The 18,472-nt window shown below is 38.5% G+C and overlaps 1 protein-coding gene across 9 annotated transcripts in view; it reads right to left on the bottom strand.

The window, feature by feature from the left end:
* SYNE1 (spectrin repeat containing nuclear envelope protein 1) overlaps positions 1-18,472 on the bottom strand; it is a 471,391-nt gene that overhangs the window by 299,311 nt on the left and 153,608 nt on the right. For all 9 annotated transcript variants that reach the window (XM_065931098.1, XM_065931099.1, XM_065931094.1 and 6 more), the window contains 11 exons: positions 16,660-16,756; positions 15,701-15,903; positions 13,633-13,797; positions 13,020-13,172; positions 11,838-11,981; positions 9,298-9,471; positions 6,379-6,537; positions 5,699-5,863; positions 3,862-3,996; positions 541-699; positions 153-361 (listed from right to left, as the gene is read on the bottom strand). In XM_065931098.1, the coding sequence (XP_065787170.1) occupies positions 153-361; positions 541-699; positions 3,862-3,996; positions 5,699-5,863; positions 6,379-6,537; positions 9,298-9,471; positions 11,838-11,981; positions 13,020-13,172; positions 13,633-13,797; positions 15,701-15,903; positions 16,660-16,756 (1,763 nt within the window). The remainder of the gene's footprint in view (positions 1-152; positions 362-540; positions 700-3,861; positions 3,997-5,698; positions 5,864-6,378; positions 6,538-9,297; positions 9,472-11,837; positions 11,982-13,019; positions 13,173-13,632; positions 13,798-15,700; positions 15,904-16,659; positions 16,757-18,472) is intronic.

The following is an 18,472-nucleotide window of genomic DNA, read 5'->3' as shown; positions in this document are numbered from 1 at the left end:
AGCATTTTTGTACAAGAGCATGCACACAATCATACCATCTGATTCTCTTCATTGCGTAAGATGAAACATATTTCATGACTTGTTTTGCAAGGATGTCTGAATTAAAAGAATTAGGAAAGACCACGGCCTTCTCTGGGAGCCACCCACAATACCTGCTGGTGTAGTCCTTCCACTTGTCTGGGTCTCCCGCCAGCTTCGCGTAGGTGCAGTCAATAGCAGCTCTGAGCTCCCTGAGGGTCACGTGACAGGTCTCCGGCGTGTTCCGGACTGCGTCCCGGACTGGAAGTTTCAGACACAGTTCTTCAATGAGCTGTAACCTTTTCTCACAGAGATGGTGAGGGCCCTTGTCACTGAAGAAGATCTAGTGAGCAATAAGCATTTACATAATCTCTGTGAGAAGCCACACAAGACTGCCATATTTTCACGGCCGATTCCCAGCTAGTCTAGCAGTATAAAGTAATGAAGCTATTGAGTGTTTTCAGACCCAAACGCAAGCATCAGTTATATACTTGAAGGGACACTGGGATTTCTGGGACGTACCCTATGCTCTTTGATGACCTTTTCGCTGCCTTCCTGGGGCACCAGCTTGGTCTCTCGGTCCAGCTCAGCTCTGCACTCTTCCACAGAAGCTAAGAACCTGTTCTTCTCCACCTCAATCTTCAGATGAAGCAAATGATATGGAGCTTCTGCTTGAAGATCCTGCATGCCATAGGGAGAGTCCGAAAAATAGGATACCATTCCTGATCATGCACATTTCCCACTGAAGTGGGAGAAAATATGAGATAGTTCCTCTTCCAGGGGATCTTTATGACCCAGGGATTGAACCTGTTTCTCTGGCCTTTCCTGCATCAGCAGGCATTTTTGTAACCACTGGGCCACCTTGACAGCTTAGCCCAAATGTGACTTAATCCCTTATCATCAGCATTGAGACTCTGTGCTTTGTACTTTTCCAAGTACCAGGATCACAGCCAATCTTTCCAGCCTGCTGTGAGTTGGGTATTTCCACGGTGATTATCCTATTTAACTTTTACAGTAGCCCTATGCAGTATTAATATTCCTATTTTAAAGATCAGACCCTTGAGGCTCAAGGTTAAATAGAAAAGCTGGATTTGATTCTAAATCACACACTGATTCCATATACCCTCCCCCTGGCATGTGTCCTTTAAAATTTTGTCAACAGCCCTATGAGGTAGGAAGGACAGATTTTATGCTCACTGCACAGGGGTTGAGAGGGTGCTCAAGGAAACCTCATTAGAGAAAAAGCCAGGATTAAGCAGCCCACGGCTCCGACCACCTGCCATGTCCTCTTTTCCTCGGAGCATACACTAAGAAAAGAAGCAAGCCAGCACACAAACAATGGCATCCTGACAATGGGAAGCTTTTTACATTCTTCTTTGATACAAGTATAAGCTTCATCATTCCCTTTAGTTGTACAATTTATTTTTAGCCTACTTGTCTCCTATGGCATTTAAAAGACTACCTTTAAAACAAAACACTGCGATAACTGATGAGAAAAATGAGTTAAGGCTTTGGAAAGACTAGGACAGATTATATCCCAGAGAACTCAATGTATGTGCGTATGTAAAATAAAATACAGCCTTCAATTATAGTCTCTATTCCACAGTACGTTTTTGATGATGCTAAACCTAAAAGACAACTTTAAAAGCTTGAATTTCTTTATCTTTTTTTTAAAAAAAATCAAATTTAGCAAGTAAAAAGGTATTCCTTTTTTATTTTTATTGAAGCATAGCTGATTTACAATGTGAGGTGTACAGCAAAGTGATTCAGTTATACATATATATACATAAATATATACATATATATATTCAGATTATTTTCCCTTATAGATTGTTGCATAATATTGATTATAGTTCCTTGCATTATACAGCAGGTTCTTGTTGGTTATCTATATAAAAAGGTATTTCTTTAATTGTGTTTTTCTTATGCAAAAGGCTGAACTTTTTATCCTATGTTACTGGGGTTAGAAAAACAAAATCCAGAAAGTGACACAACCTGATGGAGAGTGTTCCAGCTGCCTGTTTTCTGGATCTCATGACTCCTTCAGCTAACACATATAAAATTCACCACTCAGTATTCCCTCAGAGCATCACTTGTGAGTCTGCTGCTGGAGTCGCTTCCTCCAGCCTGCCCCGAGGATGACACCTTTAAAGGGCCCCGTCACCTACAGCTGCTTCCCCTGACATGCAGATTCTGAAGTCGGTTTCCAAGCGACAAGCCCACGCAAGACACTCGGGTCGCACTGAGCCCGGTGGAACCTGTGTGCCCCGGGCACACCCGGCAGCTTGCTTTCTGCCTCCCTGCCGCCCCCTGATCCCTGCCGCTTCTTTAAGGTCCTCGCTCAAAACTAATTCCCTGCCTTATTCCTCTCTGCTGTCCAAGTGGTCCACTCTCTTTCAAAGCTTTCATCAATGTATTACTTACACTTTTTGGAACTTATTATATATTGTACTTTTATTATTTTGCAACTAATTATCTCCCTTACTGGACTCTAAGCTCTCTGGGGGGAAAAGATTATTCTTTGTTCATCACTGAACCTTTAACCAATAAACTGTTTTCATTTATGTCTCAGATCATAACAAGCTAAACCAGATGACAAAATCCTTGAAAACCTCAAACATAGAGGTGTATATATATACCTGTATGTAATATATATGTACACCTATATGTATATACCTATGTATATATATACCTATACATGTATGTATATACCTATCTATATATATAGTACATAATTGCATACTTTATATACAAATATATATAATATATGGGACTTCACTGGTGACTGTGATGGTAAAGAATCTGCCTGCCATGCAGGAGACCTGGGTTCTATCCTTGGGTCAGGAAGATCCCCTGGAGAAGGAAGTGGCTACCTGCTCCAGTATTCTTGCCTGGAGATTTCCATGGGCAGAGGAGCCTGATGGGCTACAGTCCACAGGGTCACAAAGAGTCAGAGACGAGTGAGCAACTAAACACTTTCATACTTTCATACATAATATATATATGATGCTTTCATATATATTCATATGAGATATGAATACAGAATATATATTTCTTTTTTTTTTAATTTTTTTTATTAGTGGGAGGCTAATCACTTCACAACATTTCAGTGGGTTTTGTCATACCAGAATATATATTTCATATATGTGATGTATTTCATACATCATGCTACTGAAATTATAAGAAACATTTCTTGTCACTTCAATAGCATACCTAACATAACTAAGATGGAAAGAGTTTATGAAATGTCGCTGAAAAAGTTAAATGCCTTGATGTTCCCATCCCCCAAAATAATCAGGAAAATAAAGCATACTCTTAAGCAATATAATGAAATTGATGATACTTAAAAATAGGAAAAGCAGGACTTCCCTGGTGACCCAGAGGTTAAAGACTGCCAATGCAGGGGATATGGGTTCAATCCCTGGTCCAGAGGATCCCCCGTGCCACTAGGCAACTAAGCTCGTGTGCCACAATCACCGAGCCAGAGTGCCCTAGAGCCTGAGCCCTGCAACAAGAGAAGCTGCTGCAGTGAGAAGCCCGTGCACGGCCAGCTAGGGAGTAGCCCCTGCTCATCGCCACTTGGGGAAGCCCACATGCGGCAAAGAAGATCCAGGGCAAGCGCACGTAAAATAAATTTAAAAAATCTTTAAGAAAACAGGAAAAGCAAAATTCTATCATATCTTATCCCGTTTTATTCAAGTTCCACTTTTTCAGTGGGAAAGGGATGGAAAACTATGATAACGTTCCCTGGTTTCTAAATTTCTCTGACCATTGAACCCTCACACCCTCATGTTCTCGCCCCTCATCCATGATACACGGCCTTCCCATGAGATCCTGACTCACCTTCCACTGTTTGTGGAGCTTTCTGACGGCTTCCTGGAGGCCCCGCTGCTCCTGCTCGGGGAGAATGTCAGTGAGTTCGTCACACGCTTTCAGGAAAGCATTGAGCACCCTCTGGTCCAGCTGGCTGAAAAACTCCTGGCGTGGACAAGGGGGAGAGTGGTCATGAGTGTCAGCCAGAATAAAAGAAAGCATCAGACACCAGTGAAGCAGTCACGCCTCTAAACAAGCCTCTCAGCCAGCTGCTGCCCTCTGCAAACCTTCTGGGCGACTACCATTTTGTTTTCAGGAGCAAACTATAATTATCCACAGTGATGAACCAGAAGCCATTGAATTGGAAATTCAACTAGGACTTTTTTATTTTTTAGGAAAACGTCTGCAGTTTTCACATTTGATAGAATCTTCTAGAAAGCCAATGAGAGAACTTAAAAACTTGATCCCACAGGAACAGAGTTTTAGTTCCTCTTTGGCAAAAGTCAGGAGAGCTGAGTGGAAGCCAGGACTAGACCTCACAATCCCTCACTCCCTAACTGCAGTGTGCTCCGGGCCTTGCTGGCTCATTATGAGACATTTCTGCATTCACACCAAGCATACAAACTGTGGACTGAATTGTGTTGCCCCCTCCCCACTGTTCCATCCCACCAAAGTCATATGTTGAAGCCCTAACCTGCAGTGTGATGATATCTGAGGGTGGGCCTCTCATGAAAGAATTAGTGCCCTTTTTCAAGGAGAGACACTGAAGATCTTCCCATCTACTTATCTCTGCCATGTGAGGACACAGTGAGGTAACCATTTGCATATCAGGAAGAGTCCTCACCAGAACCCAACCAGGCTAGTCCCCTAATCTCAGACTTCTAGCTTTCAGAACTGAGAAAATAAATTCCTATTGCTTAAGCCACCCAATCTGTGTATTTTTTTATGGTAGCCTGGGCAGATGAATACAACACATGCACAAATATACATGGCTAAGTCTCACAAAGTCTTAGGATTATGTATGCTAGGAAGCCACAGTGATTCAAAAGAAAGAACAGCAGAGTAGAGGTGTATAAATTTGAAGAAGATGTTGGATGGTCATAGACATCAAACCTAAATCCATCAGCTGCATGACAAATGCATTGCATTCATCATCTGAGAGTGTGGCTTACATAAATTTCCACTGAAATTTCAGGAAAAAAGTATACATTGTCAGAGGGAATCATCTGCATATACCATTTAAGAGATTACTCATATTCTCAATACTGATATAATTTAAATGAGTATGATTAACAGGGAGATGGCTTCACAATACTGGCTCAAGCTGTAGATCAGCTACCAAACTTCAAGTGACATGGCACCTATGCCATGAGTGATATGGCAGAGTTATGGTATAAGCACAAAAACTTAGCCATCCCCCTAAACTTCTCTCTTAGGAAGCATATGCTGGTCATGAAAGAGTGTTTCAGCTAAATAATGAATAAGTAGTTTGGAGAGTCTGAATTATCTCTCCTATGGTTCTCTGCTACTCCAGGGGCTCAAGAATGCCCAATTATAGGGCAGCTTATCAACTCCTTCTGAGGTTCTTTTTGCTGTCATTTCTTGGGGTCTCATATCTAACAAGTTCCTGCTCTCCTGACTCATTTCGCCCTTTCCCCCTCTCCTTCCTTTCTCCCCTTCTCTTTTCCCCCTCCTTCTTCCCTCCCTCCTCCTCCCCCTCCATTTTCTTCTTCTTCCCTCCCTCTGTGTCTCTCTTCCTGTCTCTCTCTGCTTCTCTGTATGAGATCATTACACTCTTTTTATTTTGTATCCAAGATGGCTTGCTCACGTCCTCACATCCTCAAGGGCCCACGTGGGATGCACTCACCGTGTGTCTCTTCAGCAGGTCTTCTGGGTCCCCCTTTTCCTCCAGGCCCTCCTGAGCGACCCTCAGCACCTTCTCCAACTCGGCTCGAGACTCCTCAAACTTCTTCATCAAGCGGCTGTTGGTTTCCACATGTTTCTTCCAATCTCCAGTTTTCTTTACCATATTCTTGATTAAAAAAAAAAAAAATCATAATGGGATATCAATCTCCAGTCATTGCAAATGTCATTTGTTAAAGAATAGTGTTTCTTTCAAAAAACACTTGGAAGGAATACATGTCATGATGATGAGAATAATCAACCCTTTTAAATATTAATTAATATCAGAGAAAAAAGAAAGTTAGTCACACAGTCATGTCCAACTTTTTGTGATCCCATGGACTATAGCCCATCAGGCTCCTCTGTCCATGGGATTCTCCAGGCAAGAGTACTGGAGTGGGTTGCCATTTCCTTCTCCAGCATACTTCCTGACTCAGGGATCAAACCCAGGTCTCCTGCATTGCAGGCAGATTCTTTACCAACTGAGCTACTCAGAAGTACAATGTCAGAGAAAGAAGAAGTAAAACTATTGGTTTCCAAACACCAGCAGATGAGCCATTTGTCAAGAGTGAAGACATGAAATGCGGTAATTAAAAGTCTTGGAATTTTCCTCGTTCACATCTCGAAAGCAGGCAGAGAACTTACCTGAAAAGCAACATGCATATCTGCAATCTTCCTCTGTAGCTTTGTCTGATCAAAATGCTTTAACACGTTGCTCAAGGTCACAAACTTTTGAACACTCTGACTGCCTTTCTCAATTTGAGTCATGGCTTTCTTACAGCTTTCTTGACAAGCTAATAGTTCCTACAAGGAAAGGGAACCCACAACAATAGTATTTGAAAGGGCATGAAAGGAGAGTAACCATTACAAAACATTAACAGCATTATATAGCTTTTAGGCTTTTAATCTGCAATAAGTAAAACCTAAAGTATGGAGAGGTGGTGCTTTTCAGAAGAGCACAATTTTAAGCAATCACTGAAGTCAGTGCCTTTTATATAAGGCATTTAAATGTCATGCTGAGGTTTCTGAAATTTTTTACATTTCATGCCTACCTTATTAATATCAAGAGAATGACAGAGCATCAAAATTATTATCTGCCTGGTGCGTGCCTTCCTCCTACCAACTAACAGGTCCATAATTTATTGTAAAAACAATAATGAAATCAATCCATGTATCAGGCTATAATCTGTCTCAATAAATTTAATACCAGTGCATATTATACTTTACTGACTTAGTTGAAGTAGATTATATATCATTTGTGTATCCTAAAATATACAACATTTGAATTCTTAAGGGTCACAAACTGTCAACCTCATTAATAAAATGGTGGACCCCAGGTTGGTTGGTGGTTTAGTCGCTAAATTATGTCTGACTCTTGCATGGACTGCAGCCTACCAGGCTCCTCTGTCCACGGGATTTCCCAGGCAAGAATACTGGAGTGGGTTGCCATTTCCTTCTCCAGGGCATCTTCTCGACCCAGGGATCAAAGCGAGGTCTTCTGCGTTGTAGGCAGATGCTTGCATTACAGGTGGGTTCTTTACCAACTGAGCCACCAAGTGGACCCCACACTATAACACAAAAGGCAGCAGACTAGTGGACCTGGGAAGGCTTGGCGGTTGTCACGCGTTTGCAGATGAGAAGCGATGGTGACTCAGAGGAAGCCTGACTGTATCCTGGGAGCCTGGCGATTTCTGCCTTAGACAGCATGGACGTTATTCAGTTCCATGGCAAGAGTCATATTTTTTACTTGAATCGACATCATTTGCACTTCAGCATCCTTGACTGCTTTGAAAAAATATTTCAAACTGGCAATTTGGATACCAGTTTGGGTAACTTAGACGCAAATATTAAGAGCAGGTTTCTGTTTTATTTGGGGGAGACAGAGTAAGGATATACTTGGTTCTTTTTGAAGATTTAGAGAAGAACATATGTTAGAAAAATCTTGAAGTGAAAGTGAAAGTCGCTCAGTTGTGCTGACTCTTTGTGACCCCGTGGACTGTACAGTCCATGGAATTCTCCAGGCCAGAATACTGGAGTGGGCAGCCTATCCCTTCTCCAACGGATCGTCCCTACTCAGGAATCAAACTGGGGTCTCCCGCATTACAGGTGGCTTCTTTATCAACTGAGCTATCGGGAAGCCTTAAAAAAAAATCTTACTCAAATTTTATCATTAAAAATAGTAAATGCAATTTTAATTGTTAAAGGATTATTTGATGGAAACATATAGCAATTTGGGAACATAGGAAATGGCACTATGGTTTCAAAATGAAAAACAATCTTTAACTAATATGATGAGAACCCATTAGAATAGGGTTTGATGGTATAATCATTGCGTGTATGCTCAGTTGTTCAGTCATGTCCAACTCTGCGACCCCATGGAATGCAGCCTGCCAGGCTTCTCTGTCCATGTAATTTTCCAGGCAAGAACACTGCAGTGGGTTGCCATTTTCATCTCCAGGGGAATCTTCCGGGATTAAGGATTGAACCCACATCTCTTGCATCTCCTGCATTGGCATCATCATTGTGACTTATCATTAATAATAATAGTAATGTTAATTGCTACCAGTTATAGAGTATATGCCCTAATGTGTTAGTCATATTATAGAACATTTAATGTAATATCTGCAACAAGTTCTCAACTTCGGTACCACCACCCCCATTTCAATGTGAGGAAATAAAGCTAATCAAGGTTTTGCAATTTGTTGTATCAGATCTGAATACCTGTCTGACTCACTTCAGATGTTCTCTGCTCTTTCTGCTAAGTGGCACTGCCTTCCTTCCATGAATCTATTTTGATGAATACAGTGGCAAACTTTTGCCCATTAGTTTTACCCTCTGTTGCTTAAGTTCATTTATAATAAACCAACTAAATAAGCCAATTAACTGTCACTCTCAGTAGGAGGCTGTTCTGCATGCAGATTTGCTCACTCCAAATACATTTCCAGAATGCTATGGTCATGTCGACCGGTCTGGTCCTAGAGGCGGAAAAAGATCTCATAAGACACAGACGATAGACACTGGACAGAATGGAATGCAATTATTTATTTCTGTACATAGCTAAATATATACAGTTTAAAATTTATCTATACAATTTTTTATCTACATAAATATGCAGGTATGCTAAGTCACTTCAGTCGTGTCTGACCCTCTGCGACCCATGGGCTGTAGCCTGCTAGGCTCCCCTGTCCATTGAATTCTCCAGGCAAGAATACTGGAGTGGGTTGCCATGCCCTCCTCTAGGAGGTCTTCCCAACCCAGGGATCGAACCCACAGCTCCTTGGCTTCTGCATTTGGCAGGTGGATTCTCTACCACTGAGCCACCAGGGAAGCCCCTATGTAAATACACCTATACATAAATATATAGAGAAATATAACATTTTTTATCTATCTATAGTGGATAGGGTTTTCATCTTTGGCCATGCGTTTTTGTTTTGAGTTGACAGTACTATTCTATTAAAAGTACTATTCTTCTCCTATCTTCTGAATTTCTATCATCATATGCACCTCAGTGTGACTGCCTATGCATTCAATTAACTAGGTCTCCTGAAAGAAAATTTTCCTTACCTGATGCTTCTGTTTAAAAAGAGGGCTAGATTGTGCCTCATGTTCAAGAACTGTCATAATTTCATCAATTTTCCCAAGTGAGTCATAAAAGGCCGTCATCTGCTTTTCTAATTCCTCCAACGGTACCAACAGCTGCTGAGACTCAGAAAGGAGTGGGGAGGAACAGTCTTTGACCTTTAAAAAAACAAGGACACAGATTCCATCGAAGAACAGGAAAGACCATGAGCTCAGGGCACTATTCATAGCTCCCAGGAATGCTTTCTTCATTATAGGGTCGTTTCGTGCTCACAGATCTCCAGAGATACTCTTTAATGATATTTCCTGTGTATTGTTAAATTTTGATGTTAAAAAAAAAAGCACTACCATTGTACCACTGAGACAAGTAAATGCTACGGAGCTTTCTCATGAAAATACACCTAAATCATCCACCTGGATGGGTCTTGCTCATCTAAATTATGTCAGTGAGCCAGATGACATCAAATTCCATTTTATGAACTCTGCAACCCATCTTCACATTGGGCTCAAAATCTGACCTAAGACAGTCATGAATGGTCATTATCTAAGCCAACCTGGACTTTTGAACTTTATTTTTAATAACTCCACTACTTGACCCCTTAACTCTAGAAAAAATTACAAACTTGTTGACGTGTTCCTCCCGGGGAGGTCCTGTGACTCTCCTAACGCCCTTCGAGCTCCATGCCTAGCCAGTCTTTCCCCATCGACATCCCACTCACACCAAACACTCATGTCATATACCAATCTTTTCACAAAGGTTCCCATGCTGATTCTCCCCCATCTGAATTGGCCCAGTTCTCATCTGTTACTTCTCTTTTAAATAAATGTTATTAACTCATACACCTGCATTGCCTTTATCTTCATGATGAGGTCCTGAAGATGAAGATCTCCATCAAGTGTCTGCTTTCTCATATCTGTTGGAATCCAGGAACTCATACAATCTTGCAAGAATTCCTTGACCCCCCTCATTTTATTTAGAGTTGCTCCCAAAGTACTATGGGTTGATCAAAATATCCACTTATATCTTCCCTAAGAAGGTATGAAAAAACTCAAACGGACTTTTTGGCTAACCCAATGCTTTTGGAAACCAAGGAAAGGAAATTAAGTATCTGTTAGTAGACCATTTATTTTTTCTTTATGTTGTAATTATTCTCATGTTCTTGGATATACCAAATGAAGGAGAAACTCATCTAAAGAAAGCCACTGTCCTGTTGCCACAGGTCTCTGTTAAAATTACTGAACAAAATAAAGAGAATCTGCTGACATGCGTAATAATTGGTATGCTTTCCAAACACAACAGGAAACTTACCAAGATGCTACATCTAATAAGGAATTGTTACACCATTTGTGTAATGCTACACAATAAGGAATTGTGATGACTTACCTGTGTCTAAAGGAGCAATTTGCTTTCTCAGAAGTTGCCCTAAATCACTAAACCTAACCTAGGCTGAGATGTGCCAGCCTAAGACACAACTCTAAAGGCTGCTTGAAAGTTATCTAATTGACAATGTTGACTCCAAACTATACCAAATCCTTATAAATAACCTTGAATATTTGCAAGGATTTAAAATTAGCATTCTCGTATATACCAGTTTGACAAAATTTTCTCTTCTTTTCATGATCGTGATTCTTCCTATTTCTTCTACCTGTCTCATTTATTCCTTTTTTAAATGAATTCTCCACAGTTGATTTCATATTTTCATACTGGTCCTTCTCTTTCTAAATTTCCTTTCCTAATTAATAGGGTTTTCTGTTTTATTTCCCTTCATTTTCCAATTCTTCATTACATAATTTTCTCTTCACTTACATAATCATGCCTTTTTTTTTTAAGAGAAAAAAAAAAAACAGGTATTAATTACCCAGTTTAAATGGACTTTGAAAACAATATCATCTTTACAAAATGCAACTTTAGATAGATAAAACATCCTAATGAAAACTTCCAAAGCTGTTAAAGAAAACCCCTCAATAGAATAGAAATGACTTATGGGTCATTTGGTATTCTTTGAGTTTCCTGCACAGAAGTGGCATAAATGTATGTATCTTAAGTCCAAAGTGAGCTCTGTGAGATGAAGAGGGCAGAATTTCACTATTTTGTGGTTGTGTTAATGAAAAGAAATGGTGTAATAAAGAGCATGTAAGTATGTCCAATATCAATACATCCTAATTAAAGAGTTTACTGGAATTCTTTCTCACTTAAATATATGATGTCTTCCTCCTTCTCTCCTCCCCTGGCTTCCCATTTCATCACTCCTAACTGGTCCTTGGTTCTTCCAGAGGAGGCTTATCTTCCTATTAAGATACACCTACTAGTACTTCTACATTAAAGAGTCAAGGCTTTAGTTATCAGCTCCATAGTTTCATTTCTTAAAGCTCATGACAAAGTTATAGATGAAGAATCCCAATAAGAAATAAATACAGGATCTGCTAACAAGTGAATGAGTTGCCTGCGGTGACAGAATAGTAAGACGAGCTGAAAGTGATGTTGGTCCTGAATGGAGTTTCATGCTTTAAAAATACTTTCCCACCTTGGTTAGCTGCTCTTTGAGCCCAGACATGCTTGCAAACATTTCGTTAGCTTCTTCTTGGGAGATCTCTTTGGTAATGAGGTGCGCTGTCTTTGTAATCATCTTATACTGAGCATCCATCACAGGCACCCTCTGCTCAATATCCTACATGAATCATTGAAACAGCTATGTTAACACATGATACATTTACTCTTAATTTCAAGATTTCACAAATGGATACAAATCAGTATGTACTGAATAAAACTCTATACTTGCAATAATCTTTTGGAGAGTCCAATGATTACCTCCCTTCATTACTAACACATGATATATTGATTTAAGAAAATAAATAGAACTAAATATAAGAAAATAAATAAAATGAATAGAATTTAACAAATAAATTTCCTTAAATATCACCATAAATCCTTAGGCTAACATAAAGATAAGCAGAAGTAATCTTTATACTTTCAAAATACATATTAATGTAATCTGTAAATATTACATCAGGTAAATGCATGTTAACAATTTGGGGCAATTCTGATTTTAAAAATGAAACAAGTTACTTCTTTAAAACAAGTAACACATTGTCATTGCAGAAATTTATAAATTAGAGATAATAATGAAAATTTAATATGGTCTTCTCACACCAGAGTCAACACCCCTACCACCACAAGGCTCTGCTAAAATTACTTAAACAAAATTAATATTTTTCCTGTGTGTATTTACACGTATTTTTTATTTTTACAAGAAAAGGATGATGCTTTGCTTTGCTTTTCTTACTTAATGATGTATTGGAAAAGTCATTCTGTATCATTAAATATTCTTCCACTGCTTCATTTTTGAGAGCCGTAGGGTATTCAAAATATGTAAATAGCACAATTCATTTAGTAAATCCTTTATTGTTGGAGCCATTTATGTAGAGGTATCTCCAGACATCTATTTCTCCATAGTACTTTATGATTTGGTCATAGAAAATGAAAATTTATATTAAAAAACTATTTTGAAGTTACCCTATGGTCAATACACATCTTAAAAAATTTAGATAGCTTTTTCATGAGAGGCAGAAATCAGAATATGCATACATGTCACAGTGATGCCAAGGAGACACAGAAACAGTTCTTGTAATGACCTAAGTAACTTCACTGATCTTTCTTTACACAATAGAATAGGTTTTTCACTTTGTGTTCCAGAAAACCAGCTCACCTCCAAGTCTTGAATTAATAACTTGACGTTAATAAAAGAGACTTCTAAGGGCTCTGAAAGTTTCCTATGGGCTCCAGTTGCAAAATCAGACAGGACAGTAACACAGTCGTTGTATTCTTTCTTCATTCTGTCCAACTCATCAGCTCGAGCATACTGTTCAGAAAAGGAAGTGGGGCAACACAGAAAACCATTAAGCCAAGACTCAGGAAGCTTGTAACTTTCACTTCTACATACTATCTGGAATTGTTAGGTGGTAGGAAAGACTCTCACTCCTGATTCTTCTTTTAGATACACTTGAAGTTAGTCAAATTACTGTGAAAAGAAGAAAGGAGCTAGCATAGAAGCAAAGAATTATGATTTAAAGCATGAATCATTCCATGCAAGCAAGCTCCATATGTCAACTTAATCCTTAATCAAACTATACATTTCTGTTATGTTCCTCCATTACAAATTGTAAAGAATAAAGGACCAAATAGAAACATAACAGTTCTAAACACATCTGTACTCTGCCTTAATAAGCCCATGCTATAACAATAAAGAATCTCTAAACAGACTGTTTATCACATTTATGACACACCCATATTCTAGGCATAAACATATTTGAAAAACATACTTGCTTGACTTCCATAAACAACTCCCTCCATCGCCCATTTAGCAACAGTAACTGCTGTTTGAGATCACGGGAAACCATCTCATCACACGTTTCGATTAAAAAATTGCCAGCATCATTCATGGCAGTGTGCTGCTGTATCCAATGAGGCAAGTTTCGGAAAAAATCCTAAACAAGAAACAATACATGCTATTGCAAACCATAAACCAAAAGTTAATAAATGATATGAAAGTAACCAGACCATGAGAAATACCTTGGTTCTAAAATTTGTGCAAATTTTAAGGTGAATTTTAACTCTCTTTCAAATTTTTAACAAGTTAAAAAATGTAAGCTAGAAATTGTGTCTTTTCATAAGAACATGTATGCCATATCTTTTTGCTGAAGACAAAACAAAACATGATGACCATGTTTTGTTATTCCTCTTTTACAGGTGAAAAAGCTGAATTTCTGTAAATGTAAGGGACTTGTGCCTCTGTTCTTCAGGCAAGTAAATACCAGTGTCAGAGTCATATAAGAGGTATAATATTTTAGGGAATCTATAGCTTTAGGGTATATATATATATATATATATGTGTGTGTGTGTGTGTGTGTGTGTGTGTGTATCTTAAGAAACTTTTTACTTATTACTTTTGATATTAAAATCAAATATTAAAATCTGAATATAGTCCATGAAGATAATTAACAATCATGGAGATAAACTCTTCATGGAAATTTTTTTTTTTTTAACAGAAAAATTTAAAAAGTAATTATCTGGGCCAAGAATACATAATACAGTGACATCCTTCCTTATTTAAGGTTACACATTTGATGATGCAGCAGCTTCCACTTGATTTCAAATTGTAGGCATGTGCACACACACATGTACGCACCATGGTAAAAACCAAGAACACCATAATTCAAATCGATTTCACAAGTCATGTGTGGGAGGACTTCCTACAAAAACTGGTGAGAACACTTCCATTTCTGGTGGTTATATCCCCTTGGATGAAATTAACACATATGACATCTGCTGGCACTGCCAGTCTAATCAGAAAAGCCAAAATCTGTTTGGGTTACGGTTGCTCAGGTACACAAAAGTACTTAATCTATATGAAATATAGAATGGGAAGCATAAAAATTATACATCTGCTTGTATAACATAATAATCAAAGAACCAATCTTGAATGACAAGCAGTAATTCTAATATAAGTGCTATACCTCTTAATGGGGATCTGGCATTTTAATGCTTTACATAAAAGTTGTTTTTCCATGAGAAAATATCAGACTCCCATTGAGAAGTATATATACAGAAATCAGTCCATTTCATGTGACATTTTAATGTAAGTGATATTAAAGACAGCAATTCTTGCACACACCTGTAACTGGAGGAAAGAAAATCACTCCTACCCAGAAGAAGACCTTGACTGACAGTTGATAAAATCCAAAAACAAACTTCCAGAGAGACAAACATGTGGTCACCCATCTGTTGAATCAGTATAATGCCATCACACAGATTTAGGGCTATGTTAGCCAAAACTGTTTTAAATGACCAGCATTCAGTTGCTCACTCGTATCCAACTCCTTCTGACCCCATGGACTGTAGCCCACCAGGCTCCTCTGTCCATGGAATTTTCCAGGAAAGAATACTGGAGTGGGTTGCCATTTCTTTCTCTAGAGGATCTTCCTGACCCAGGGATCGAACCCGTGTCTCCTGCGTTAGCAGGTGGATTCCTGGGAAGCCCAAAGTTGTTTTCATCCTCTCTTAAATTAGGAAATCCACAGAGGCTGCGCCCAAGTCATAGACCTTACTGTGTGTATAGCGCCCTCTGCTGTCCATTGGGTTTGGCTGCCCCTCCATCAGTTATGGCTCTCTGAATGCAAAAATCCAATACTGTCTTAAGGTTAAGCTTTAAAAAGCAGAACATTTCTTGGTCTAAAATAATTTACTGACCTGAAAGTGCAGCGTTAAAGGCAAAGCCAGGATTTGCGTGACACGTATGCAAACACATGACACCCCCTAGAACTCTGCTGTGAAAGTCACCTATTTCCAAATTCGCCTGTGCCTGCTTCCTGTTCTAAGGAGCAGTCTTACCTTTTTGGCATGCTCTGACTGATTGAGCACTTTCTCAGCGTCCTCGAGCCAGGCCTGAAGACTAGCCACAGTACTGCCGTATCGGTCCCAGTTGGCGATGACTTCCTCCAGCATGCTCCGCACGCTCCTGACTTCCACCGAGAGGTTCCTCCACTGCGCAGTGGTTTCACTCATGAATTTCATCACATTCTCAGCTTCTTCCACTGAAACAGATAAGTTACAATCCCTGTTTTATATTTTAAATCCACCACACCTTTTTTTCCAGGGTCTACTGGAGTGCATTCATAATTCCTCCTAGAATTTTAAATTTAATAGATGTAATGCTAGAATCACATTCAGCTCATGTTGGGGATACTGTTATCTTATTCATAGGCATTTATAAAGATTAAAGACAATGAATATTTAAAAGTTCTGATAAGTGATATATTTTAATAATAGATGGCACATATTTCTTTGCATTTATATGCATTCAGATAGACACATATATAGTACAATCATAAATGCTATAGTTCATTTTCAGCAAATATAAGAAATATATCTGCAAAATGAAACAGACACATTTTACAATTGTGTCTTTCCACGAACTTAAGTTTTCATTTATTTTATTATAATATTCAGGTTGGTCCTAGTTTGCCTTTAACCATTGGAATTAAAATAGGTTTGAACATTACAATTTAGAAAATGAAAACTTATTTTCCTTTTTCTTAGAAAATCACACACACACACACACACACACACACACACACACACACACACACACACACACACACATACGCACACACACATGCAGGGGAGGCATAACACAAAGTCAAGTGAACTGAATCCAATACAGCTTTTCAGGCCAATGGCATGGACACCCAAAGATTCTGCTGAGGAAAAATGATTTAATCATACAGAAACATGTAGGTTCTAAAGTTTGCTGTATTCAATACTACAACAAATTCCGTCTTGTATTTTACCTGAACCATCAGCTTTGACATACATCTCAGCTGTCTGTTTCAAGATCTGGTATGTCACTTCATATTGTTCAAAGAACTTGCTATTTTCTATAAAAGACTAGAAAGAAGAGAGAACGGTTAAATGATAACTAATATAGGCTTATGCAGACATGCCAAAGTCAGTCTTCTGCAGTGCAGGTATGTGGATATGTTATCCAAATTTACCAACTTCACTCTTCTTCAAAACATCAGCTTAATTCAACGGCCATAAATAACCTGATTATTTCTGAGAATATAACTTTATTCCCCACTTTTGCTTCTAATTCACCCCTAGATTGAGAAAATATTACATTTCTTCTCCACCCAAGGGTTTGTTTTTAGAAGAGACAGAAGCTTCTCCAGAGTATGTGGGGCTAACATTTAGAAAGCACTAAATTTGGAACAACATTTGAAAGTGTCCCACTGGGTCTTAGCTGTGGGATTCTGTTGCTCTTTGAACAATAATTCTGGTGGAGGATGATTCTGAGGTACTTCAGAGTATAAATAACTGACACAAGGCACACTTTCTTAAAAAGTAAATATAAAAATATTTCCAAGTAGAAAATTGCTAAATAATCATACATTCTATCCATGTTATCCACGTTCTCATATTTCTATTAACCTAGTATAAAAATTACAGATAAGACACATCTATATCTAATACAGTGCTGGTTTAGTTGCTAAGCCATGTTCAACTCTTGCAATTCTGTGGATTCTAGCCGGCTAGGCTCCTCTGTCCATGGGATTCTCCAGGCAAGAATCCTGGAGTGGGTTGCCATTTTCTTCTCCGGGGATCTTCCCAACCCAGGGACTGAACCCACGTCTCCTGCATTGCAGGTGGATTCTTTACCGCTAAGCTACGAGGGAGCCCCTATATCTAATTTGCCTGTATGCAATTTACATATGCATTTTTATTATTGCTAACTCCAGGAAATATGAAATAATTCCTGTTTCAAAAATTATTCCTACTTTTCTAAAAGTAGAAAATTAAAGCAATTACAGATAAAAACATATTGCCAAAGGCTTCTTAATTCCTTTTAATAGTGTAATTAGTTCCTATGATTTAAACTCAGTAAAATACTTCATGTCACTATTATAAAATATGAAATTGGTCTTCAAAAACTAGCTGAAGTTCTGAATAGGATGTTGATGAATGCTTAATATGGAGATGCAAAATGCTTGTGTGCAATGCAAAACTATTCATACAACAATTTCATAGGCCTCCCTAGATTTTATTAATAGAAATTTATGGCATTTCATGACTATATTTTAAAAGTTACATATAATGCACTTCATACCATTTGCATTTACTACATAGTAACTATTCTTGATGAATATATTGAATAAAGCTGTGAATTATCTGGAATGAGGGATTCCCTGATGACTACCTTACCCAATAAGTGAAATAGGCTTTATTATTTTTGATGAGAATTAGTTAGCTCATTATTTAGCCTTATGTCCCATTCCCTTAACCTCTGCCTACTCCCCAAATGGAGAAAGAGTAATTTAATGGAATTTAAATTTTGAATAATTTCACAAATAAGTAAGTCCTGATTTCATCAAACATGGATGATTACACCTAATTTTCAAGACCTTGTAAGAAATTGAAGAAACAAATATATTCAGCAACGTTTTAAAAAATAGTGTCCATTTAGCTTGGACACAATTTCAAGGAGCTAATTGGAAAACAATTCTTCAAAGTGTCAAATAAATGGAAAACAGTGCCTACATCAGACATTAAAACATACACATGCTTTTGCTGGAGTCATTTACAAATTCATTATAAATGAACAAG

Source organism: Muntiacus reevesi, chromosome 3 (genome assembly GCF_963930625.1).
Source record: "Muntiacus reevesi chromosome 3, mMunRee1.1, whole genome shotgun sequence".
In the NCBI taxonomy this organism is placed as follows: Eukaryota; Metazoa; Chordata; class Mammalia; order Artiodactyla; family Cervidae; genus Muntiacus; species Muntiacus reevesi.
This window is presented reverse-complemented; position numbering and strand designations above follow the sequence as displayed.